Below are 24318 nucleotides of genomic sequence, written 5' to 3'. Positions count from 1 at the left end.
TTCATGTAGAGGCCGCAAGAAGCCTTTTAGCTCTAATACAGATATTTTCAGCCGTGAACCCAAAATGTGCCTTCACCTTATTGGCAGGCCCAGAAGCCCCAAAGGTAGTCATGGCGATCCACTCATCAGCATACCTTTCGAACCCCAAAGGGCTGCTGGCCTCAACCATCAGGCGTTTTACCCCCTGTGGAAGGACAGTCTTCTTATAGGCTTCCCCTTGCTTTTCGAAGAGGTTCCATGACGGCATCGACACAACTCGGGCATCAACACCTTCCTCCTTCAAAAGTTTCTTAGCTTCCACTGCCTGCAGGACCTCCGTGCCACTAGCGATGATGATGACCTTCTGGTCACTGCTGCCCGTGAAATCATCTATCACATAGGCACCCTTCATAGCCCCCTCAGCAGAGGAATTCTCAAAGGTAGGCAAACCAGAGCGGCTGAGAATAAGCGTAGTCGGCCCGTTCTTATTAGCAAGATAGGATTTGTAAGCCCCCACAGTCTCGCGACCATCACATGGTCTGATCGTACTCATATTGGGCGTAGCACGCAGCAGGGCCAGGATCTCGATAGGCTGATGGGTAGGGCCATCCTCCCCAAGGTCAATCGAATCATGAGTCATAACATAGAGGACCTGTTGTTCCGACAAGCACGAGAGCCTCATACCACCCCAACAGTAACCTATAAAGTTGACAAAGGTAGCCCCAAAGGGTAGGAAGCCCCCATAGGCGTGAATGCCATTGAGCATAGCGGCCATGCCGTGCTCGCGGACCCCAAACTCAATGTAGCGGTTCTGCATAGCCCCACGTTGCATACTAGGGAAGTTACCCATGTTGGTCATGTTAGAGGAGGTCAGGTCCGCCGAGCCCCCAATGATCTCCGGAAGGTGCTTCATGAGGGCAGCGAGGACCTCCCCACTGGTCACACGTGTGGCCTTGGCCTTGTCCCCAGGTTGGTACTTCGGGAAGAAGCTGTCCACATCGTGAGGAAGGTCACCCTTAGCACGCCTTATAAGCTCCGCATGCTCAGCAGGATATGCCTGACCGTACTTGGCAAATAGGGCATCCCACTCCTTATTAGCCTGCTGGCCACGAGCCAAGACGGCCCCATAGAATGCCCTAACCTCAGTGGGGATCTCGAAGAACTTCTCAGGGTCGAAGCCGAACTCCTTCTTAACATTGGCCAGGTCTTCATCACCCAGAGGGGCTCCATGGACCTTAGCAGTGCCCTGCTTAGCCGAGCCGTATCCGATGGTTGTATGGACCTTGATAATAGTAGGCTTATCCGTACACTTCTTGGCTTCCTCAATCTTGGCTATTATATCAGCCACATCGCTATCACCCTCAGCGACCTCAAGGACCTGCCAGTGCATGCCCTCGAACCTTTTAGTGACATCCTCTGTAAAGGCAATATCAGTCCTACCATCAATAGTAATCTTATTATCATCATAGAGTACAATGAGGCGCCCAAGCCCCAGATGACCAGCAAGTGCACAGGCTTCCGAGCTGACCCCTTCCTCCAAACACCCATCACCACACACAGCAAAAGTGTAGTTGTTGAAGACCTCGTACCCGTCAGGGCGGTTATAAGTCGCCGCTAGATGAGCCCCAGCTATAGCAAGGCCAACAGCATTCGAGATGCCCTGCCCCAAAGGGCCAGTACTGACCTCCACCCCCTCCAACAAATGTCGCTCAGGATGACCAGCCGTCCTCGAGCCCAACTGACGGAAGTTCTTAAGGTGCTCCACCTCGACATCCTTGTAACCGGCAAGGTGCATAAGGACGTACTGCAGAGCACAGGCGTGGCCGTTAGACAGGACGAATCGATCCCTATTCCACCAATGAGGGTTGCTGGCGTTGTACTTCATAACGTGACCGTAGAGGGCATGGCCAATGGGGGCACATCCCATCGGGGCACCCGGATGGCCCGACTTCGCCTTCTGAACCATATCAGCCGCCGTAATCCTAATAAAAGACAATCATACCACTCCTTCACCAATTCCTCTCTCACCTGATGGTATCAATAGCCAACTCTTCTATTTGTTTGGGCATCACCTTAGCTTTCTTATTAGCTGGTTCGGTGGAAGTGGCCATAGGGACTGCTAGCACTTACCATAATTTCGCCCCCTCAACACCAGACTACCAACTCCAAGGAAACAACAGTGTACATCTACTAAGACATCTCTATCTACTATTGACGTTAGGGTATCCCTTATCAGGAACCCCGTAGTAGGAAGGCAAAGGCGCGTCCCTCATCGCCGTCTAAGCTTCCGCAGTGCTTGCTTATTGCTCAGTTTCAAACTAGTCATCAACTTCTTGTGTACCGGCACCTAGGAGGTAAACGAAAGTCGATTCCCGAACAAGACCAGAAAATGCAATCAACGATTCCGATATAAACAGGAATATTTACACAGAGAAGGAGCACGCTGGAACAGCCCCTTTGAAAATAAATTCAACAGCGACTTCATGTAGTAGTTGGGAATACCCTCTCGAGAGAAAATCTACAGAATTTCCATTTTTTCACCGATAATTTTTACTTTCTACCCATCTAGTTGATATTCTACGCGCGTCCTTGGTTAAACTAACCTCCTAAACTTTCAAGTAGACCGGGTATAACATCAGCATTCATGGGAGATTTTATTAAAACCATAGATAAAGTATTAACCACGAGGGTAAAGAATTCAACTACAAAGGTGAAGAGCCGAAATTGCCGGGGAATACCCTACAGGTACAAAACCAAGACTCTTACCATTTTGAAAGCCATCAGCGTCCGGTGTCTACTCCTATGGGCATCAAGACATTCTTCCTTATTACAATACCTAATGCAGCATCCACATACACCAATACCACACCATCCCCAACATTACGCTATCTCACAAGTAACACGGCATCTGACCTGAGCCTTCCTGCCACAATGGGAACCTGTAGACCGCTACGTCCCATACCAGTACAGGTTTACCCGTGATATGAAAAACACTAGTGAAAAACATATTCCTACATACCGCAACTATCGGGCTGTTCTCACAAGAGTATTCACGCCAATTCACGTAAAACGGGTTGCGAAATTTGACTGAAAATTTCACCCACATGCAACAGCCGGTAAGGCGTTCTCCCCTTTATCGTCATCCTTATTCGACCTTCTTTTCCATATAGTCATCTCATAGCTGGTGCCTGATAACGTACCCTACCACTCCAATGGGAATAATAACCAATAGTCCCACTGGGCCAGTTCGGTAGCGGTTCCCTTCTGATCATCCTAAACCCTTGACCAAGGGCCTTCTGCATCGCTAGCGTCCCCGTGTCACCAAACCACTCCCCAATATGATACACATAGTCCCCCTTGAAGTTACCAATCTGACAGTCCAGTATCACCACCAACAGTCCAGTCCGTCACCGCCTCCTACCGCCTCAGCCGCCATATGCTCCTGAGGTGGCGGGTAGCACAGCATGAGCTTAGGGTACTCCTCTGCTGACAACGACTGCAGATCCGCGGCGTTCTGGCAAAACAACCCCAAATATCAACCACGACAGAGCGGGCGACTTACACCTTCTTCACTTCAGTGTGTGGTCTGCATCGGCCATGGTAAGCATTGGCTTGGTGATCCGGTGGGTTCTTATCCAAGGCCAATACTTTCACCTTACGAAAAGGATCATACCATCTCAACCGCAACAAGACGCCTCACATTTCGATCCCTCAACAGCTTGGCCCAATACCCGGTACCACTGCCGACCTCAACGACCCCACCTGGAACAAAGCTCGACAGGAGCTCTAGAGCAGACTCCGTAGGTGTTGCATAGGCGTATCTATTTTTTCATTCGCTAGCGGAGCGAAGCTGGCTTTATTACATATGGCACATATAGTCTCTCGTCGAATCGACCCAGTCCGAGAGAATCTGAGCTGATGATGGGCATAGCCATGAATACCCCATTCCATTACCTTGCTAGGCATCAGCGGATCCCCCTGCTTCAACGTCTGTGTCTCGTCCGCCCTGGTGCCCATCCCACATGGTACCTACACCGCCACTCCAAGCAAGCACCTCATGGACCTCTCACCAGGGCATCCCACGTATCCACTTTGCCTCCCTCTAGTAGGGCATGCGATACACGCTGAGACTCTACCCAGCGGATACACTGTATGGAGTAAAGTGGGTTCCTACAGGCAGTAGTGTCGAAGGAGGGACCATCGAGGATACCTAAAACATCGACACTTACTAACCGCCAACAACAACAACAAAAGTCGAATATACGACCAGTTTGAAAATTCAACTCGAACATCGGGAAAAAGTGGAAAAATATGCACATGGTCAACTACATGTGTTGATGACAATATAAAAATTCTGAGGAAATTTTGGAGGAATTCCCATTGGTTTTTCTATACTTCTAGCTCCATAATCAGCGAGAAAACTCCTGAGCTCAGCTGAGGAAGGCGAACATCTATTCCTCCAACACTGGCGAACCCCTCCAAAACGAATATATTCTCGACATTCCCAAAGTGAATATTCAAATTCACAACTATGATCACCACTTACGGGTAGCTTCCTCAATAATGCTTCGCTCCGCCTCCCCCAGGTGCCTTCGTTTTTTCTCATCCCATCCACCCAATACCGAGCCCACCTTCTCCTGCCTGTCAACATCTTCCTCGGCCAGAAGACACCACACAGAGTAATACTCCAACGGCGGCGGCAAGGCCAAGGACGACCCCCCAGAGGGAACCCTATGGCCGTGCTCAAACGACTAACACACAACAACTTCATATCAACTCTTTCCAATACCCCACCCTTACCATCGTGCACATATAGTACATCCAGAAGTACGCTCCATCGAGATTCATAGCGACTTCAATAGACTTCTTCACACACTCCATGTCAACACCCTGTTCCTCCTCCTCCTCTGCCCCTTCGGGCCGCTCTCTCTTAGCCGGTATCTCCTCCAGAGGCCCCAAGGCTTCCTTAACGGCACTCATGAGCCGCGGCTTAGAGTTCGCTGAATCAAACCAGCATCAGATTGCACGCATGAACACATCATACTGTCGGGCAAATCTTCAACTTGCCGGGACACCTCGGTCAGTTGCCGTTTGACTTCCTCCAGAATCTTGTGCGTATCTTTTCCCTTCACCAGCTCCCCCAACGCCAAGGCCATCACCGTCACCCGAGCGTTCCTCAGTCGACAGAAAATCGATAAGAATTGCTCGACATTCCCAGGCCGCTGAGAAATAAATAATTACCACATCGATGCGCTCACCAGGGATCGAACCGGGGACCTCCTACCGGTCTCATACTTCCCCTAACCCCAATCTTATGCCTCGCCAATAAGCTGCCACACCCGTGACAATAACGAGACCTCATCCCAACGACATACTCGGTAGTCGTAGCGCAGGCTGTTGCCGAGAGATGAGGCATTAGACCAGTGAACTGCACATAAAAAAGTGCATCGCTCCGCTAAGAAAGATTCCCATGCCTACCTCGAAGAGCCCACCGCCTTCATTAGGATTAGGCTTAGCTGTCGCCGTTAACTCCTTCCAGTTGGTCCTCGCCTTCTTAGCCGGCCGTACTTCTTCAGCATCTTCAACTGCCTCCACTGGGGGGACCTCATCGGAATCGTCCATTGGAGAGACAGGGGACACAAGTCAAACTTAGTATCAATATAATATACCCCGACGATTCTGATGAAAGAAGGGAAAAATGCCCACCATCCAAAAAGCGTTTATATACGGCAAATCCATCGCAACTATACAGGCAACTTTTTCTCGGTGAAGGGTGAACAGACGTTAGGAAGACTACACTGACGCCCGATCTGACGTCCACCCAACAGCTACCATTAGCATCGACTATAAGAGGCACGCAGGCTACATGGAGACAGGTGTATCCAACAAGGACTCATGAAAATACTCATCATGATGATATTGGTCGGCAATGGCCTGCCACAGTTCGAACCCAGGACTAGGAAAGTCATCGTCTATGCTTTCAACCAAGTCATGCCTTCCCTTTTTCTCCAGCCATCTCGGCAGATCATTGTTCATTCGGCTCATGGCGCCGCCACTCCATAGTCGTCCCCTGGCATAGGTTTGTGGATTAGCAGAGTAGACTACAAGACTAATCCTCCTTCACAGCCAGCTGTGCTAACGACGGAGAGTATCTTTATTGAAGCCATTCCTGTGCCGCGAACATGATGGGGTCGCAGGCCAAGGGATCAGAAACCTAGTACTACCCCCAAGACCGCTCAAAGACGACCAAATCAAATCACCTATCCGTGAGATCCACTACCAGGTGAGACCACAAGAAACCTCCAACACCACCCCTGATGGACTGCCACTAAACATAGTACTAGTACTACGGGCAGAGTAAACGACACTTCGTTGTAGATGCCCAAGGGACAGGCCTCCGAGGAGCCCACACTATGACCCCTCGAGGGCATTGCTGATGTTGAACGATAGGGCTTGTACGAACAACCTTGGGCCGTAGGCTATCATCCATCGACTGCCCAATCCCTTTTCCTTCATATTAGGGCATCGGACAGAAGGAGGGGATTAGAGCATTTCCACCGACTGCAAACATCATCCGCGCTGCTGTGGGTACTCATTAGAATCTCGATACCCCTTCCGGACAGAAAAAAAACCAAGTATATGCAAGGATAACGCGGTTTAATCGCATAATTCGCGAGTTTTTATATCGATTAGAATGGCGAGCGCGGTTGTCGATTTATGACAACTGACGTAATCAAGCTGGGAAAACAAACGACGCAGTTTCCGGAGGGAAAGCATTCGAATATGTCCAGGAGGCGGCCGCAATAGGACGGCTTCTCCATGTTCGACTAAAATCGGCCGAATTAGTTTTAGAGGAGGAAACGTCCGAGAGCAGAGGTAAGGGGGAGACTGAGAAAGATACATAGGAAAAAGGCTCGTATGCATCCAGTGTCTGCTTAGCAATGGCCGCCTGTACTCCCGACCGCGCGCCACGAAACTATCTGTCCGCTCATGTTTGGTGGGTGTTGTGTTTGAGTACCTCAAAAGTCTGAGCCTAACAGCAAACTCCCTAGGGTCAAGTTGTAATTTTGTTATTGTTTAAGAGCTGATGTCTTCGCCAACTACCGCCCCTCCTACTGACGATGAGATAACAGCGATATCCTACGAGACCGAGGATGTAGGATCGGTCATATCCAGCTCAAAGACCAAGTACTACTGTCACTATCAACAGTCACCTCTACGCCTGTTATACAGGTACACTTGGCGATTCGAGATCGGCGGACAGGTAGTAGTAGTAGTAGTAGTAGTAGTAGTAGTAGTAGTAGTAGTAGTAGTAGTAGTAGTAGTAGTAGTAGTAGTAGTAGTAGTAGTAGTAGTAGTAGTAGTAGTAGTAGTAGTAGTAGTAGTAGTAGTAGTAGTAGTAGTAGTAGTAGTAATAGTAGTAGTGGTAGTAGTAGTAGTAGTAGTAGTAGTAGTAGTAGTAGTAGCAGTAGTAGTAGTAGTAGTAGTAGTAGTAGTAGTAGTAGTAGTAGTAGTAGTAGCAGTAGTAGTAGTAGTAGTAGTAGTAGTAGTAGTAGTAGTAGTAGTAGTAGTAGTAGTAGTAGTAGGAGTAGTAGTAGTAGTAGTAGTAGAAGTAGTAGTAGTAGTAGTAGTAGTAGTAGTAGTAGTAGTAGTAGTAGTAGCAGTAGTAGTAGTAGTAGTAGTAGTAGTAGGAGTAGTAGTAGTAGTAGTAGCAGTAGTAGTAGTAGTACTAGTAGTATTAACCTAACCCCCTTCAGAGCTACTTAGTGAATCTCTTCGTCTCGTGGCGCAGTGACAAATACCGTGTCGTTTTGAATGGTTACGAACAGACCATGCAAGTTCAAAAGTCGGGCAAGTTCAGGTAGTAGCCTCTGAGCCCTCTGTCAATAACCATTACTAACAACTGCTATGCAGTTACGCTTTCAAATTCCAAGGGCATTATTTCAAAGTAGTCCCATCGAGATATCCAGACAGATGGGATTTGCTCATCGACACCGTGCCCTTCTACGCCTATACGGCTCGAGGGAAGCGGGAGCAGGCTATTCGGCTTAGACAGTAGCAGATCTAGGGTAGTGCTGTGGAGTTAGCACGGGTGTAAAGGTACTATGAGAGACGAATTGCTGAGAAGAGACAGGCCAATGAGACGGATGACGATGAGTAAGACTCGTACCACACTTCCTGGAACTCATCCTGAAATGATGCATGAGAGTGTCTGGGTAGGTATCGAGAGATGCAGAAACAAGTAGCATTGCTTCGAGCGCAAGATGGAGAGGATGATAGCTCTTCGGAAGAGGAGGAATCTGTAGGTTCAAGTTGGTTGGATACAAAATAGGTTCGACCGAGGAACACTTTTTCAGAGCGAGGATGAGAATCCTCAAGTTCCGCCCCCTACCGATCTGGCATCTCGCATAGGCCACCGTAACGACTACAAGCAGCAGATGGATGCCGCTGAGAACGCGTTTTATAGTACTCAAATGCCGACCTTCCCGGACGATCCCTCGACTGGTGGACCACAGCAAGCCTCGGCGGCCCCGCCGGACATGATCTCTTTCGACAGTCCTGACGTGTGGGGACCAGCTGCTGCTGGTGTAGCGGTGGCTGGGATGGCTGCTGCACAGTATGGGAGCAACGAGGCCCATGGGGGTCGGCAGGCAGATGGCAATGGTGATAATGTGAATCCTTTCGCGATGGGGACCACGCCTGGGGGAGGCCAGCAGGCTACTGCTGGCAGTGCATTCGAGGCCTTTGATGCACTCACACCACCAGGGGGAGATCAGACACTACCACAAGGGTATATCCCTCCACCTTTGGGAGTGCAGGGTACTACTCAACAGGCTTGGTCGACAGGGCCGCAACAGCAGTACTATTATGATTATTATCACCAACAACAGCCTACAGTACCTGTGCAAGGACAACAACAGCAGCAGCAGTACCCTATGACTGTACAGGGAGTACCGCAGCAGCACCAACAGCAGCAGCAGTCTCCTATGACTGTACAGGGAGTACCGCAGCACCAACAGCAGCAGTACCCTATGACTGTACAGGGAGTCCCGCAGCAGCAGCAGTACCCTACGACTGTACAGGGAGTACCGCAGCAGCACCAACAGCAGCAGCAGTCTCCTATGACTGTACAGGGAGTACCGCAGCAGCACCAACAGCAGCAGCAGTCTCCTATGACTGTACAGGGAGTACCGCAGCAGCACCAACAGCAACAGCAGTCTCCTATGACTGTACAGGGAGTACCGCAGCACCAACAGCAGCAGTACCCTATGACTGTACAGGGAGTACCGCAGCAGCACCAACAGCAGCAGCAGTACCCTACGACTGTACAGGGAGTACCGCAGCAGCACCAACAGCAGCAGCAGTCTCCTATGACTGTACAGGGAGTACCGCAGCACCAACAGCAGCAGTACCCTATGACTGTACAGGGAGTACCGCAGCAGCACCAACAGCAGCAGCAGTACCCTACGACTGTACAGGGAGTACCGCAGCAGCACCAACAGCAGCAGCAGTCTCCTATGACTGTACAAGGGGAAGCAATAGACCATCAGTCCTCTCCTATATCTGTACACGATGCCCCACAGCAGCAGCAACAGCCTTCTCCTATATCGGTACAACACGCACCAGCACAAGAGCATTTCATCACTAGTATACCGCCACAACAGGTGGCTCCATCACCTATAGGCTCACAACGTGTGATGCGATCATCCTATATGGTCCCTGGAGCACAGACTGATCTACAGCAACAGCAGCACCATGCCCCTGTGGTAGCTGCATCGGTCTCGTCGGTCCGTCCCAGTAGCAGCCAACAGGCTACTGTTATACAGGGCTCTCCCGTGGCCCCGCAAACATCTAGTGCAGTCTCCTCTTCCTCCTCCTCCTCCTCGACTACTGTGGTCCCAGGCGTTCCAGCTACTACCACTTCTAGTGTCATCTCATCGCAGTCGGCTCCCTATAGCCAGTACGGCAGTCAGTCGATGCCTCAACAACAGCAGTGGCCGTCGGAGGCCAGTGGGAGCTACTACTATTACGGCACAGCTACGAGTGCTACGGATGCCAAAGTGCAGCAGCAAGGGAGGTAGTAGCATATGCGATTTGGCGGAAGTGTGGTATGGCTCGCGTGTCTTGTTAGCTCCCCTGTCGCTCCGGCTCATGCGGTGGCAGAACAGAAGCGATAAGAGTAGTTTGTTTTGATGGAAATGTATTTATCATAGCGGAGCGTTGTCATCATCATTCGTCGTCGTTTTCCGAGTTTCTTCTGACGATCCGACTGCGTTAGTGAGAGGGTCCTCAATGTTTCCCTTTCAAGTTGGTTACAATTCTGTACAGAAGCATAAGTCTACTATCCAATGAGCCCTATTCCGACTACGAAAAATCCCGATGACTATGATCGCCGAGTGGGAGTGGCAGCCTCTACGCTGAGTGATGAAGTGGAAGATGCTTCGGACGTTCCTACTATTTCCCCGTTCATCCAGTCGCCGAGGTCGGAGTCCATGGCCATGTCCTCAGCTGAGGCACCCTCGACAGCTGATGTCGTTGCTGCCTGTGCTGTGGCTGCGGCTGAGGAGAGCCGAACGGGACAGAAGGTGTGTGCAGAAGATGTGTTGGCCTACTTTAGGCGTTATGACCTGGAGAACTTGCTTACTATGATGCTCATCGAGTTGGGCGCTCACACCCCTCGGGATCCTGCTCAGTTCATGTGTGACTACATTCGAGCTAATCTCCCATCGGAGCGGTATGGTGCAGTTGAGGACAATGATGATGCTAACAGTTGCCACCAGGCTGGTGAGTTCATGCATCATGATGATGATGACGAGGAGGAGGAGGACCTGGTCCCTCCAGCTCCCCCACCACAGTTGGCTATCTCCAGGCATGTGTCCCATCGTTTGAGCCACGACCTTACTAGTACTGCTATAAGGAGCATTGTACTGCGACGGGTGTCCAGACAGTTGGAGAAGGAGAACCCCAGTGTGCACGCGTTCGTTCAGCAGTGGATGCGGCCTGGCATGGGAGGCGGCCGAGGCAGCAGCACCAGTAGTGGTAGAGGGTCGATCAGCGGTGCCTCGAGACGAGCCAGTGACTCGGTGGCTTACCACGAAGCGAGGCTCACTGCTAAGATGTTGGAAGTACCCGTAATGGAGGCTTTAGAGCTGCCAGATTTGCTCAGCTGGAAGACCAAGCTCTTCACCTTGGACCGCTCTGAGCTGGTCCGGCGAGCCTACAGTGTATTCGACAGGTGGAGTTTCGTGGGGGAGGGTAAACTGGTGGAAGCATCGAGGCTTTGGGGGTTCATCAATCTCATCGCCAACGATTATCATGCGGATAATCCTTACCACAACTTCTACCACGCCTATCAGGTTATGAGCTGTGTGGGTTACGTTATGTTCAATGCGGGGTGCTCAGTGCACCCGGGCGGCCCTGCAGGGGGGCCTCGGGACGTCATCTGTACGCCCCTAGAGGAGTTCAGTCTGCTTATCGCTGCACTATGTCATGATGTTAACCATCCGGGATTCAACAATGATTACTTCATCAAGGGTAGGAAGCACCTGGCTGTTCGCTACAACGACAGTGCTGTGTTGGAGAATATGCATGCGGCTCGAGCCTTTGAGCTCCTACTGGGTGGCGCTGTTGACTTTACTGCAACTTGGCCAGCAGCAGCAGCAGCTGATGAGACTGGCGAGCCCAGCGACTATGAGGTTTTCCGACAGACGGTGATCTCGGTGATTCTGGCGACGGACATGAAGGCTCACTTTGATATTACTATTAAACTACAGGAGTTACTCTTAGACCGCAATGACGGTTCTAAGAGGGCAGCAGGAGAGTGGGTCGATGGGGCTTTGGCTGAGACTAGGCCGACGCTGCTGAAGGGGATTGTTCATGCTGCGGATATATCAAACCCCCTTATGCCCTATGATGAATACTACGAGTGGAGCTATCGTGTTGTGAGCGAGTACTATCACCAGGCGGAAGCTGAGAGGCTCGAGGGGCTTCCCTTCGCGCCGTTTATGGCCCATCGCCCGGATGACGCTGTGGAGCTTGCTAAACTGCAAGTGGGGTTCATCAACTTCGTAGTGAGTCCCCTGTGGAATACTCTGGATGGTCTACTGGAGGGTCTGCATGATAGAGTTGAAGTGATGGAGATTAACCTGCAGCGTATGAAGGACGTCGAAGACCGAGAGCAGGGACGACGGGATTCCTGTGCTGGCCATGCTCAAGTAGATGATATCACCTCTGAAGAGGATGCACAGTGTGCCGCTGTTGTTGCTGACTGACGCTGCCTCCAAGATCTTCATATAGTGTCTGGTTTAGTCCTCCTATTAAAAAGTAGGAGCGTCAGTCTTATCCCTTCGTCCATCTATCAGCGTTAATCCCCGCCTGAGTCTACATTGACTCTTGTTGCAGCAGGGCTGAAGCTATGAATAGCAAGTGATTAGTTTACTACTCGCCACCGTCAAGGAGGTTATCATTGCTTTCCTCATCGACACTGTCATCATTATCATCATATCAGTTCTATGTGGCTCGCACTTCTCCCCCGCTTGCCTCTATCGGTGTTGGTAGTCTCGGTGTGTTCTCTACCCGGTGACACCCTTCTTCTTATACTATAGTAGTGTCACCATGGTGTTATGGATAGTTCGATTGTAGTAGTCATATAGTGGCTTAGCCTGCTTCTTCTTCGTAGTACTAGTAGCCTATGTATTCACCAGAGCCCCTCCACCTCTTACTACTGGCTCAACGTAATTATGTTGTATTTCTGTCTAGTCCCCCCCCCTCTCTGGAAATCATCATAGTAGTATTGTGATGAACTCATTATACTTCCTCATCAATTCTGTTATTGTTATTGCCCGTCGTCGTTGTCGTCTGCTGCTGCAGTCAGCTCTACCGATGATGAGTACTGATTCCTATCGAAGTTATCACCGGTATCAAACATTAGGAATATCACTATTCGCTTGCCTGAGTCCTCGTGCTACTACTTGTTACTGTTATTATCATTGCTTGTCTTCATACTGATGTTGTTACTGACCTTCCATTACCTCTGCTATCATCCATAGTCGTTGTCGGCGATCGTGTAGTGGATGTTCCTCATTATTACTCACCCGTAATCGACGAGGAACCGTGAGAGCACATCAGTGGCTTGTGTTATAACAACGCTTACTTCTCTTAGTGGTTAGTCTTATGAATCAGACCCCTGCCTCGACGGGGTCGTCACCTCCGGCCAATGGCCAGGGCGCCGCAGTGCCAGGTGAGTCTAGGTGCTAAGAGGGTGTCTGCAAGTCGAGTTAGGTTCATCGCAGTCGGTGTCGGCAGCGCCCACTCAGCCGCCACCGAACGCTGCCTTTGGCATGCAGTTCCTCTCGGCCTGGTCGGAGTTTTCAAGTGGGTTATTCATCAGGGACAGGGAGAAGTTCGAGGAGTATTGTTCGGATGTGCTAGCAGTAAGTGACAGGCGAATGAGACGGCGAATGAGACGGATGACGATGAGTAAGACTCGTACCACACTTCCTGGAACTCATCCTGAAATGATGCATGAGAGTGTCTGGGTAGGTATCGAGAGATGCAGAAACAAGTAGCATTGCTTCGAGCGCAAGATGGAGAGGATGATAGCTCTTCGGAAGAGGAGGAATCTGTAGGTTCAAGTTGGTTAGATACAAAATAGGTTCGACCGAGGAACACTTTCTCAGAGCGAGGATGAGAATCCTCAAGTTCCGCCGCCTACCAATCTGGCATCTCGTATAGGCCACCGCAACGACTACAAGCAGCAGATGGATGCCGCTGAGAACGCGTTTTATAGCACTCAAATGCCGACCTTCCCGGACGACCCCTCGACTGGTGGACCACAGCAAGCCTCGGCGGCCCCGCCGGACATGATATCTTTCGACAGCCCTGACGTGTGGGGACCAGCTGCTGCTGGTGTAGCGGTGGCTGGGATGGCTGCTGCACAGTATGGGAGCAACGAGGCCCATGGGGGTCGGCAGGCAGAGGGCAATGGTGATAATGTGAATCCTTTCGCGATGGGGACCACGCTTGGGGGAGGCCAGCAGGCTACTGCTGGCAGTGCATTTGAGGCCTTTGATGCACTCACACCAGCCGGGGGAGATCAGACACTCCCACAAGGGTATATCCCTCCACCTTTGGGAGTGCAGGGTACTACTCAACAGGCTTGGTCGACAGGGCCGCAACAGCAGTACTATTATGATTATTATCACCAACAACAGCAACAACCTCCAGTACCTGTGCAAGGACAACAACAGCAGCAGCAGTACCCTACAACTGTACAGGGAGTACCGCAGCACCAACAGCAGCAGTACCCCACCACTGTACAGGGAGTACCGCAGCACCAACAGCAGCAGTACCCTACAACTGTACAGGGAGTACCGCAGCACCAACAGCAGCAGTACCCCACCACTGTACAGGGAGTACCGCAGCACCAACAGCAGCAGTACCCTACAACTGTACAGGGAGTACCGCAGCACCAACAGCAGCAGTACCCCACCACTGTACAGGGAGTACCGCAGCACCAACAGCAGCAGTACCCTACGACTGTACAAGGGGAAGCAGTAGACCACCAGTCCTCTCCTATATCCGTACACGATGCCCCACAGCAGCAGCAGCAGCCTTCTCCTATGTCGGTACAACACGCACCAGCACAAGAGCATTTCATCACTAGTATACCGCCACAACAGGTGACTCCATCACCTATAGGCTCACAACGTGTGATGGGATCCTCCTATATGGTCCCTGGAGCACAGACTGATCTACAGCAACAGCAGCACCATGCCCCTGTGGTAGCTGCATCGGTCTCGTCGGTCCGTCCCAGTAGCAGCCAACAGGCTACTGTTATACAGGGCTCTCCCGTGGCCCCGCAAACATCTAGTGCAGTCTCCTCTTCCTCCTCCTCCTCGACTGCTGTGGTCCCAGGTGTTCCAGCTACTACCACTTCTAGTGTCATCTCATCGCAGTCGGCTCCCTATGGCCAGTACGGCAGTCAGTCGATGCCTCAACAACAGCAGTGGCCGTCGGACGCCAGTGGGAGCTACTACTATTACGGCACAGCTACGAGTGCTACGGATGCCAAAGTGCAGCAGAAAGGGAGGTAGTAGCACATGCGATTTGGCGGAAGTGTGGTATGGCTCTCATGTCTTGTTAGCTCCCCTGTCGCTCCAGCTCATGCGGTGGCAGAACAGAAGCAATAAGAGTAGTTTGTTTTGATGGAAATATATTTATCATAGCGGAGCGTTGTCATCATCATTCGTCGTCGTTTTCCGAGTTTCTTCTGACGATCCGACTGCGTTAGTGAGAGGGTCCTCAATGTTTCCCTTTCAAGTTGGTTACAATTCTGTACAGAAGCATAAGTCTACTATCCAATGAGCCCTATTCCGACTACGAAAAATCCCGATGACTATGATCGCCGAGTGGGAGTGGCAGCCTCTACACTGAGTGATGAAGTGGAAGATGCTTCGGACGTTCCTACTATTTCCCCGTTTATCCAGTCGCCGAGGTCGGAGTCCATGGCCATGTCCTCAGCTGAGCACCCTCGACAGCTGATGTCGTTGCTGCCTGTGCTGTGGCTGCGGCTGAGGAGAGCCAAACGGGCCAGAAGGTGTGTGCGGAAGACGTGTTGGCCTACTTCAGGCGTTATGACCTCGAGAACTTGCTTACTATGATGCTCATCGAGTTGGGAGCTCACACCCCTCGGGATCCTGCTCAGTTCATGTGTGACTACATTCGAGCTAATCTCCCATCGGAGCGGTATGGTGCAGTTGAAGACAATGATTATGCTAACAGTTGCCACCAGGCTGATGAGTTCATGCATCATGATGATGACGACGAGGAGGAGGAGGACCTGGTCCCTCCAGCTCCACCACCACAGTTGGCTATCTCTAGGCATGTGTCTCATCGTTTGAGCCACGACCTCACTAGTACTGCTATAAGGAGCATTGTACTGCGACGGGTGTCCAGACAGTTGGAGAAGGAGAACCCCAGTGTGCACGCGTTCGTTCAGCAGTGGATGCGGCCTGGCATGGGAGGCGGCAGAGGCAGCAGCACCAGTAGTGGTAGAGGGTCGATCAGCGGTGCCTCGAGACGAGCCAGTGACTCGGTGGCTTACCACGAAGCGAGGCTCACTGCTAAGATGTTGGAAGTACCCGTGATGGAGGCTTTAGAGCTGCCAGATTTGCTCAGCTGGAACATCAAGCTCTTCACCTTGGACCGCTCTGAACTGGTCCGGCGAGCTTACAGTGTATTCGACAGGTGGAGTTTCGTGGGGGAGGGTAAACTGGTGGAAGCATCGAGGCTTTGGGGGTTCATCAATCTCATTGCCAACGATTATCATGCGGATAATCCTTACCACAACTTCTACCACGCCTATCAGGTTATGAGCTGCGTGGGTTACGTTATGTTCAATGCGGGGTGCTCAGTGCGCCCGGGCGGCCCTGCAGGGGGGCCTCGGGACGTCATCTGTACGCCCCTAGAGGAGTTCAGTCTGCTTATCGCTGCACTGTGTCATGATGTTAACCATCCGGGCTTCAACAATGATTACTTCATCAAGGGTAGGAAGCACCTGGCTGTTCGCTACAACGACAGTGCTGTGTTGGAGAATATGCATGCTGCTCGAGCCTTTGAGCTCCTACTGGGTGGCGCTGTTGACTTTACTGCAACTTGGCCAGCAGCAGCAGCAGCTGATGAGACTGGCGAGCCCAGCGACTATGAGGTTTTCCGACAGACGGTGATCTCGGTGATTCTGGCGACGGACATGAAGGCTCACTTTGATATTACTATTAAACTACAGGAGTTACTCTTAGACCGCAATGACGGTTCTAAGAGGGCAGCAAGAGAGTGGGTCGATGGGGCTTTGGCTGAGACTAGGCCGACGCTGCTGAAGGGGATTGTTCATGCTGCGGATATATCAAACCCCCTTATGCCCTATGATGAATACTACGAGTGGAGCTATCGTGTTGTGAGCGAGTACTATCACCAGGCGGAAGCTGAGAGGCTCGAGGGGCTTCCCTTCGCGCCGTTTATGGCCCATCGCCCGGATGACGCTGTGGAGCTTGCTAAACTGCAAGTGGGGTTCATCAACTTCGTCGTGAGTCCCCTGTGGAATACTCTTGATGGTCTACTGGACGGTCTGCATGATAGAGTTGAAGTGATGGAGACGAACTTGCAGCGTATGAAGGAAGTCGAGGACCGAGAGCAGGGACGACGGGACTCCTGTGCTGGCCATGCTCAACTAGATGATATCACCTCTGAAGAGGAAGCTGTTGTTGCTGACTGATGCTGCCTCCAAGCTCTTCATATAGTGTCTGGTGTAGTCCTCCTATTAAAAAGTAGGAGCGTCAGTCTTATCCCTTCGTCCATCTATCAACGCTAATCCCCGCTTGAGTCTACATTGACTCTTGTTGCAGCAGGGTTGAAGCTATGAATAGCAAGTGATCAGTTTACTACTCGCCACCGTCAAGGAGGTTATTATTGCTTTCTTCACCGACACTGCCATCATTATCATCATATCAGTTCTATGTGGCTCGCATATCTCCCCCGCTTGCCTCTGTCGGTGTTGGTAGTCTCGGTGTGTTCTCTACCCGGTGACACCCTTCTTCTTATACTATAGTAGTGTCACCATGGTGTTATGGATAGTTCGATTGTAGTAGTCATATAGTGGCTTAGCCTGCTTCTTCTTCGTAGTACTAGTAGCCTATGTATTCACCAGAGCCCCTTCACCTCTTACTACTGGCTCAACGTAATTGTGTTGTATTTCTGTCTAGTCCCCCCCTCCTCTCTAGAAATCATCATAGCAGTATCGTGATGAACTCATTATACTTCCTCATCAATTCTGTTATTGTTATTGCCCGTCGTCGTTGTCGTCTGCTGCTGCAGTCAGCTCTACCGATGATGAGTACTGGTTCCTATCGAAGTTATCACCGGTATCAAACATTAGGAATATCACTATTCGCTTGCCTGAGTCCTCCTGCTACTACTTGTTACTCTTATTATCATTGCTTGTCTTAATACTGATGTTGTTACTGACCTTCCATTGCCTCTGCTATCGTCCATAGCCGCTGTCGGCGATCGTGTAGTGGATGTTCCTCATTATTACTCACCCGTAATCGACGAGGAAGCGTGAGAGCACATCAGTGGCTTGTGTTATAACAACGTTTACTTCTCTTAGTGGTTAGTCTTATGAATCAGACCCCTGCCTCGACGGGGTCGTCACCTCCGGCCAATGGTCAGGGCGCCGCAGTGCCAGGTGAGTCTAGGCGCTAGGAGGGTGCCTGCAAGTCGAGTTAGGTTCATCGCAGTCGGTGTCAGCAGCACCCACTCAACCGCCACCGAACGCTGCCTTTGGCATGCAGTTCCTCTCGGCCTGGTCGGAGTTTTCAAGTGGATTATTCATCAGGGACAGGGAGAAGTTCGAGGAGTATTGTTCGGATGTGCTAGCAGTAAGTGCAGCGGCTAATTGATGCGGAAACATCGCTCCGCTGTAGATTGCTGCCAAGGCCGGCGCGAAGGTGCCAGAGGAGGCGTATGCTCCCATACGTGTAGATCAAGCGGCAACACAGGTGGTCGGAGTTACTGCGTTCGCCTTGACCGTAACGGCTTGATAAATGTTAGGTTGATAGGACTAGTGAGGCGCTTAGGCTGGCACAGCTACGGCAGCTACAGCAACAGCGGTAGGTCTATCTTTTCTGTGTGTTTATTATGTTCATACCACTCCTCGAGGATTAGAATGGACACGGCACGGCGTATTTGATCAGGATGGCTACTGGTCAACAACACCAGCAGAATGTCGCTAATGGACAGCAACAAAGTCAAGGCGTGCCACGGCAATCGGGAGGTGCCAGTGGGAGCTCTACGATTGCACAGAAGATATCTGGCTGTGCTGACATTGCAGAGGCCACTGCAGAGACCCTCGACTGTGACCAACTGCACAGGTGAGAGCGCAAGTTAGGACGATAGGTCGAGGGTTCGAATCCTGGCTATGCCATTTTTTCTCTTCAGGTTCATGGCTTTGACAGTTCTCACCAAGCGTGGGCTGAGCATCCCATTGCTGAACCTCGGCCAGCGACTGATCGGCACGTGGCTCTTAGCTGACTTCTTCAGCAAGAGGGAGCAAGTGGCAGCTTGCCTGATCAGGTGAGTATTCTCAACCATGGGAAAGGACGACTGTGCAGTGGAACCTTATCGATTTCAGTATGGCATCAGAGGGAAGCAAGAAGGCGTCTGTGGATGCTGCTGATAGTAAGGCGTCGACCGGCCTTGCTGAGGGTGGCGCCACTGCAGAGCATGCAGCAGTGGAGGGGAAGGTGGAGGAGGGAGAGGAGAAGAAGGACGATGTGGAGATGACGGATGCAGAGGAGAAAGATGGCAGTGGGGAGAAAAAAGAGGCGGAGCGAAGCACACCATCGGGCGCGGAGGCATCGGTGGTCAGTGATGATTTGGATGTGACCACTCGGGCAGCTTTGAATGATGTACTTGCTTACTTGAAGTCACAGGGAATGAAGGTAAAAAAATAACGAGTGTGGGTGTTGAACGTGGGTCGGTGGCGATGGAAAGGAGGCTCCTAACCACTTGAGTAATTGGAATGTTCTCTTAGTGGGAGAAAGAGTATGCTGAACGATTTGCGGAGTATCTGACTACTGCAGATGGCAACCTTTTCTGTCCGCGATTCATGAACCGGGATAATGTAAGATGGCATCCTCCTCCTCATTTGAGTCCATCATCCCTACCCCAAACCTAGGCTGGATCAATGTCCGTGCTCCTGAATAACACAGCTGATTCCACTTTTGACGAGAGGTTCATCCTCATACCTAACGCCAAGACTTTTTGCCAGACATTCTGTTATGCTGCAACGTGGGCGCCTCTAACGGTAAGTCACCTTATGGCTGGGTCTCGTATGTAGGCACTCCCCTTAGGATCTCGAACGTAACCTCTCGTGCCTTGTTTTTGGTGATGCTAGTGGGAGTCCGGGTGCAGTGATCGTCCACCCTGCTTTTGCTCGAAGCCCTAACGATAAACGGCCCCAGTCGGCGGGGTAGTTGTGGATGAGGTTGGTCGTCGTAGTTGACGTCGCGTTTCCTTAGGAGACCACCACAAGCACTGATGGTAGCATGCAATGACGGGACGGGGAAGTTCAGTCAAGCGGCTGGTAGGCTGCTCATCGTGCCTTTGCTTGAAAGAGGGAAGGCTTCTGGTCGTAGTTATACAGTGGGTCGCGAACTCGTCAGCGGCGTGGATGCGGTATGCTAAGGAATGTAGAGAGAGTATGAGCTGGATTCCGAGAGAGCTTACTGGGGTTATATTAACAAGGGTAGTGCTAACATATGGGCTAGTTGTATTATATATAGTCGTCTATCGAATATCGTTTATATCTAATGTATTGTTATTCTATTATTATTATTAGTATATGCCCTATATATTATTATTAAGATTGTATACCATATGATGATAATATTATCCATTAAATAGATCGAGATAGAATGGTTTCATGCAAGGTTCTGCAGCCTCAGCCCGCGGCAACTCCAGCCTCGACCACGCCTGGGCCAAGGGCTGCTCTAGTTGCTCAACTACAGCAGATGGGCTCGGCTGCGGCGATGGCTATGCTACAGCAGCAGGCTGAGGTGGCCTTGAGGGGAGAGCCTCGACAGCAGATCCCTGTACGTCACCAACCACCTAGAGAAGCATCTAGAAGGAGTCGAAGGATTAGTGAGGCACTTGCTGGGGTATGCTGACGGTTATGCTTGTGTGATTAGATGACGAATCGTCGGAAAGCGAGAGTGAGGCGAGCAGCAGTAGTAGCGATTCGGAGTCTGAGGATGAGAGCGCAGAGAATAAGCGTCCGCAGAGTAGTGGGCGCCATTCGTATGGTAGGAAGAAACATAATAGTGATGACGAGGAGTGGACCGGATGAGTTCCTGTGAGGAGGCTTGTAGTCGGTGGCGATAACTCTGCATTGCATCTACTGTTGTACATTATATGGCTGAATTATATATTTTCTCTTTGACTGGTATGGTATCGGCGTTCGAGGGAAGGTCGACTTGGTGTGATGGATAGTTTGATTGTTCGACTGCGTGGTGTGTGCCCACCAGCCTCTGCTAACGTATTCTCGACCCTGGTTCGATTCCCACGCCTGTCGATATGGACAACATATTTCCGGATGATGATGAGACCACAGCAGTGGAACCTCCGACAAAGCCGGTGAAGCCCATGAAACGGAAAAGAGCAGAGGAAGAAGGTAAGACGGGTACGTGTCCTTCCGTATCGCCACTGAAAGGGGGCACACCTTGGGAGTTTGCCTCGAGGGCGACATTGATTTGAATGCCTTGTTGTTTCCCGAAATATCTGTTTCGTATATGGTCAATGTGGAGTTTACAATGTGAAACAAACCGTTATGCAATGAATATTTTCAACACCTTCAATTTTCGAGAGTTCGAAAGTCAACAGGCTAACAATGTAAATCTGTGGACATCACCGGTTTAGCAGCGTTTCGTAGTCTATAGTCGTATTCCCAAATTGGAGAAAGCCATCTTGGAAATCTAGATATGCATAACTGTTCGGTTCGCACTGTAGGGATGCGTTATTCGGTTTAGATGCCTCCTCCTCCTCGTCATCTTCATCATCATCAAGTGATGAATCGTCGTCATCATCATCATCGTCTGACTCGGATTCTGATTCCTCTGAGTCTGAGGAGACCCCTACTCCAGCCAAGAAGAAGGCTCGGCCATCATCAGCTGTAGAAGTGGTGCAGCCAGGGGAGGAGTCGGAAAAGGCGATGTGGGTCGGGGAGCATTGTCTTATTTTGTGCGGGCGTAGGTCCGTACGCGTGCGTCTATGTGTACGTATGTGTACGCACAGTTTCCGATCAGCAGATGAGTTTCAAAGTTGGAGTTCGATCAGAGTGGGTGAATTTTGACGTTGAATAGGTACGTGGCTGCAACTGGCGAGGGCGATCAGAAGGAGTTTGTGTGGCGCGTGACGGATGACGTGAAGGTTAAGGCTAAGTTATGGAAGGGCATGGTGTTTATGGATATAAGGAAGTAGTAGATTTTTATGCAACTCTCACAGCAGCAATTTTCTGTAATTGACAGGTATTTCGATGAAGGTCGCAAGCCCACACAGAAAGGTGTCTTCCTCAACGTTGAGAAGTACGAGAAAACAATGGCACGGCAGGAGATGGTCACAGCCGCTCTAAAGTCAGTTTTGGGAGGCACTCCGCTGTGGCTCTTACATTCAGAAAAATATGTATTGAATTTCGTGAATTCTACTTGCTCTTTTGCTGAACCAAGTAGAACTTGTGTTGTTGTCTTGCAGTTCTCCAATATTCGTCATTAGCTATAGCACGCATACTCTAAGTGTGGTCAGTCGACTTTTGTTAATATCCATCGTCGACACCGCGACTAAGTAGACGTTGTTGGGTGAACTATGAGATCAACCAGGAGCAACAATAGTAGAAAGAGTATTTCTGATAGTAATCGCGTGCGGGAAGAATCTCCGAATAGTTATAAGGTGGAGCTTCCCTTTGTCGGGCGTAAGTGGTTTGTAGCGAAATGATACGTCTCAGATGGCTGGATGAGGGTGGTCGAGCTAAGTCGCCGGTCCTTACGGGAGTGCTTCGCAATGATTCCACTTTCATCGACCCCGACGGTGCTATTATCATGGAAATCGATAAGGGCCTCAAGTTGAAGGTGTAATACTACGTCATCATCACTTCTCGCTGGCCATGGGGACGAAATTTCTTCATGTCAGATATTCGTTCAAGGGCATGTACTTAGTTGACATCCGCTCGTACTTCAAGTAAGGAATTGTGTGTTCCTCGTGAGGGGAGCGATTGGTGATCTCAGGGGCAACGCTACGAAGAAGGGGATTAGTCTTAAACCCGACGTGTATTTCAAGATTGCCAATTGGACAGATTGGTCGAAAGCGGTAAGATTTGGTCGCGTCGCGCTTTCCGCATGCCCTTGCTATCTTTAGGTTGCTGTCGTTAAGAAGGTGAATAATCTGCCAGTGAATTGAAGGTAAATGATGATGACGTTGCTTGCTTTCGTACGGTTCGATTTCGGCCTGTTCTATCGAACTGCTGTGTTGTTAGAACTAGTTTCATCATGGTCAAATCGGTGCCGCCTACAGTTGAATTAGAATACTGGGAGGGTTTTGTGCATGGGGTGTTCAGTTCCTCCTCCGCCCGGATCACTTCGTGCGTCTTTGCTAACATGAGCCGCTCGCTCGTGGCGAGCGAGTATCGTTGATAATGTATTCGCTGTGAGAGGCGTCGGATTACCGCGCGGCAAATACTTTACTTCTTGACGGAGTTTGAGACGGAAAAGCTACGGTGTTGAGGTAACGAGAAGTTAGAATATGCTGTCCTTGGGTTCCGATTGTGTTATGTACGTTGTACAGAACGTTAGAGTGCGTGAACCGCATTCATCATTGACAGCAAGAGGCCGTCAAGACTTGAAACTCATGGAGCGGAAAAGTTATAGAATTTACCGTTCAGATAACTGAGAGTCACCATTAGGGAGAAGTCTCCACTGCCCGTTTTCTAGCCGTCTCACCTGGTGACGCCTTATCATCTCTAGCCTACAAACAAGTCGGCCAATCGTCATCACTTTCCTCCATGATGAGATATACCAACTGAAGCATGAGATTATACTCGTGCTCCTCGTCATCGTTCCCCGGAAGAGTACATCGTCGTACACAAAACCTCCTCAGCCGAGGAACTTGCAATTGGTATTCCGCCCTCTTTCCCTTGGTGGTTGTTGAGCAAACTTACGCAACAGGTTTCCTCGCAAGCAACAGGTGTGTTAATAGACAACGACAGAGCGGCGTCAGGGTTGTCACCTGGCAGGCTGTTCCTAGTCTGGGGGCGAATGCTAGGCTGCAGAGCACTGAAGCCGCGCTCAGGGTCGCAAGAGCCGCTGCCGCTGAGGACTCGATTTCCATAACCGTTGTGTAGATATTCAAATTTGCGTCACCGCTCTATCTCCAACAGGACCTCCTCGTTGTAGATGCGATCTGATGTATCTTTTGGTAGATTCAGGAAGTCTAACAAGACCACAACAACAGCTCTGCTGTCTCGCGACCATGAATGTTCCTCACTGAGGAATCCTCAGGCCCACATACCGTGACTGGCCTCTTGATCTGACGAACCGTGGAGAATGATATGTTTCATCACGGGGATGCCAGTTGATTCATCAACGAGTCATAGATTACGACTAACCCGAACTTATCACCACTAAGAAATATCTTCAAATCACTTGATTGTATGGGATTTGCCACCTGAGTAAACTGCCAACCATAGTTGACCGGAGGTCACTATTTGATGAGCTTGAGCCCTTGCTTGTTGATTCA

At 50.6% G+C, this 24318-nt stretch overlaps 9 protein-coding genes across 9 annotated transcripts in view; 7 read left to right on the top strand and 2 right to left on the bottom strand.

The window, feature by feature from the left end:
- Position 1: 1 nt before the first annotated feature.
- Positions 2–2090, bottom strand: Pmar_PMAR023230 (transketolase, putative; the record flags this gene model as incomplete). Its single annotated transcript, XM_002771256.1, has 2 exons — positions 2–1961; positions 2008–2090. 2 exons carry the CDS (start codon positions 2088–2090, stop codon positions 2–4), a joined length of 2043 nt encoding a protein of 680 aa, XP_002771302.1.
- A 158-nt stretch (positions 2091–2248) lies between these two features.
- On the bottom strand, positions 2249–5601 carry Pmar_PMAR023229 (hypothetical protein; the record flags this gene model as incomplete). The annotated part of the gene is made up of 16 exons (XM_002771255.1): positions 2249–2326; positions 2746–2815; positions 2864–2918; positions 3084–3167; positions 3218–3350; positions 3401–3493; positions 3544–3633; positions 3680–3800; positions 3843–3889; positions 3934–4008; positions 4050–4189; positions 4526–4730; positions 4780–4979; positions 5024–5201; positions 5264–5407; positions 5458–5601. The coding sequence occupies 16 exons, from the start codon at positions 5599–5601 to the stop codon at positions 2249–2251; spliced, it is 1857 nt and encodes a 618-aa protein (XP_002771301.1).
- Positions 5602–7027: 1426 nt separating this feature from the next.
- Pmar_PMAR023228 (hypothetical protein) lies at positions 7028–10157 on the top strand (the record flags this gene model as incomplete). Its single annotated transcript, XM_002771254.1, has 9 exons — positions 7028–7167; positions 7213–7243; positions 7737–7840; positions 7894–8034; positions 8080–8136; positions 8200–8281; positions 8337–8799; positions 9883–10057; positions 10112–10157. The coding sequence occupies exons 1-9, from the start codon at positions 7067–7069 to the stop codon at positions 10155–10157; spliced, it is 1200 nt and encodes a 399-aa protein (XP_002771300.1). The 5' UTR covers positions 7028–7066.
- Positions 10158–10326: 169 nt separating this feature from the next.
- Positions 10327–13074, top strand: Pmar_PMAR023227 (cyclic nucleotide phosphodiesterase, putative). The gene has a single exon (XM_002771253.1). The coding sequence runs from the start codon at positions 10329–10331 to the stop codon at positions 12249–12251; it is 1923 nt and encodes a 640-aa protein (XP_002771299.1). The 5' UTR covers positions 10327–10328; the 3' UTR covers positions 12252–13074.
- A 78-nt stretch (positions 13075–13152) lies between these two features.
- On the top strand, positions 13153–15170 carry Pmar_PMAR023226 (hypothetical protein; the record flags this gene model as incomplete). Its single annotated transcript, XM_002771252.1, has 6 exons — positions 13153–13219; positions 13261–13390; positions 13522–13603; positions 13659–14121; positions 14896–15070; positions 15125–15170. 6 exons carry the CDS (start codon positions 13153–13155, stop codon positions 15168–15170), a joined length of 963 nt encoding a protein of 320 aa, XP_002771298.1.
- A 126-nt stretch (positions 15171–15296) lies between these two features.
- On the top strand, positions 15297–18099 carry Pmar_PMAR023225 (phosphdiesterase, putative). The gene has a single exon (XM_002771251.1). The coding sequence runs from the start codon at positions 15638–15640 to the stop codon at positions 17249–17251; it is 1614 nt and encodes a 537-aa protein (XP_002771297.1). The 5' UTR covers positions 15297–15637; the 3' UTR covers positions 17252–18099.
- Positions 18100–18153: 54 nt separating this feature from the next.
- Pmar_PMAR023224 (hypothetical protein) lies at positions 18154–20881 on the top strand (the record flags this gene model as incomplete). Its single annotated transcript, XM_002771250.1, has 14 exons — positions 18154–18220; positions 18262–18413; positions 18459–18533; positions 18586–18644; positions 18729–18905; positions 18973–19107; positions 19166–19475; positions 19568–19657; positions 19712–19840; positions 19887–20005; positions 20055–20119; positions 20172–20281; positions 20466–20676; positions 20724–20881. The coding sequence occupies 14 exons, from the start codon at positions 18154–18156 to the stop codon at positions 20879–20881; spliced, it is 1857 nt and encodes a 618-aa protein (XP_002771296.1).
- Positions 20882–21022: 141 nt separating this feature from the next.
- Positions 21023–23032, top strand: Pmar_PMAR023223 (conserved hypothetical protein). The gene is made up of 8 exons (XM_002771249.1): positions 21023–21205; positions 21561–21744; positions 21894–22007; positions 22059–22163; positions 22532–22657; positions 22717–22764; positions 22812–22893; positions 22942–23032. Exons 1-8 carry the CDS (start codon positions 21109–21111, stop codon positions 22981–22983), a joined length of 798 nt encoding a protein of 265 aa, XP_002771295.1. The 5' UTR covers positions 21023–21108; the 3' UTR covers positions 22984–23032.
- Positions 23033–24289: 1257 nt separating this feature from the next.
- Positions 24290–24318, top strand: part of Pmar_PMAR023222 (conserved hypothetical protein) — a gene marked incomplete at both ends in the record, with an annotated part of 858 nt that continues 829 nt past the window's right edge. The window contains one exon of the mRNA XM_002771248.1: positions 24290–24318. Within this exon, the coding sequence (XP_002771294.1) occupies positions 24290–24318 (29 nt within the window).

This window comes from Perkinsus marinus, assembly GCF_000006405.1.
Source record: "Perkinsus marinus ATCC 50983 genomic scaffold scf_1104296963186, whole genome shotgun sequence".
In the NCBI taxonomy this organism is placed as follows: Eukaryota; Perkinsozoa; order Perkinsida; family Perkinsidae; genus Perkinsus; species Perkinsus marinus.
This window is presented reverse-complemented; position numbering and strand designations above follow the sequence as displayed.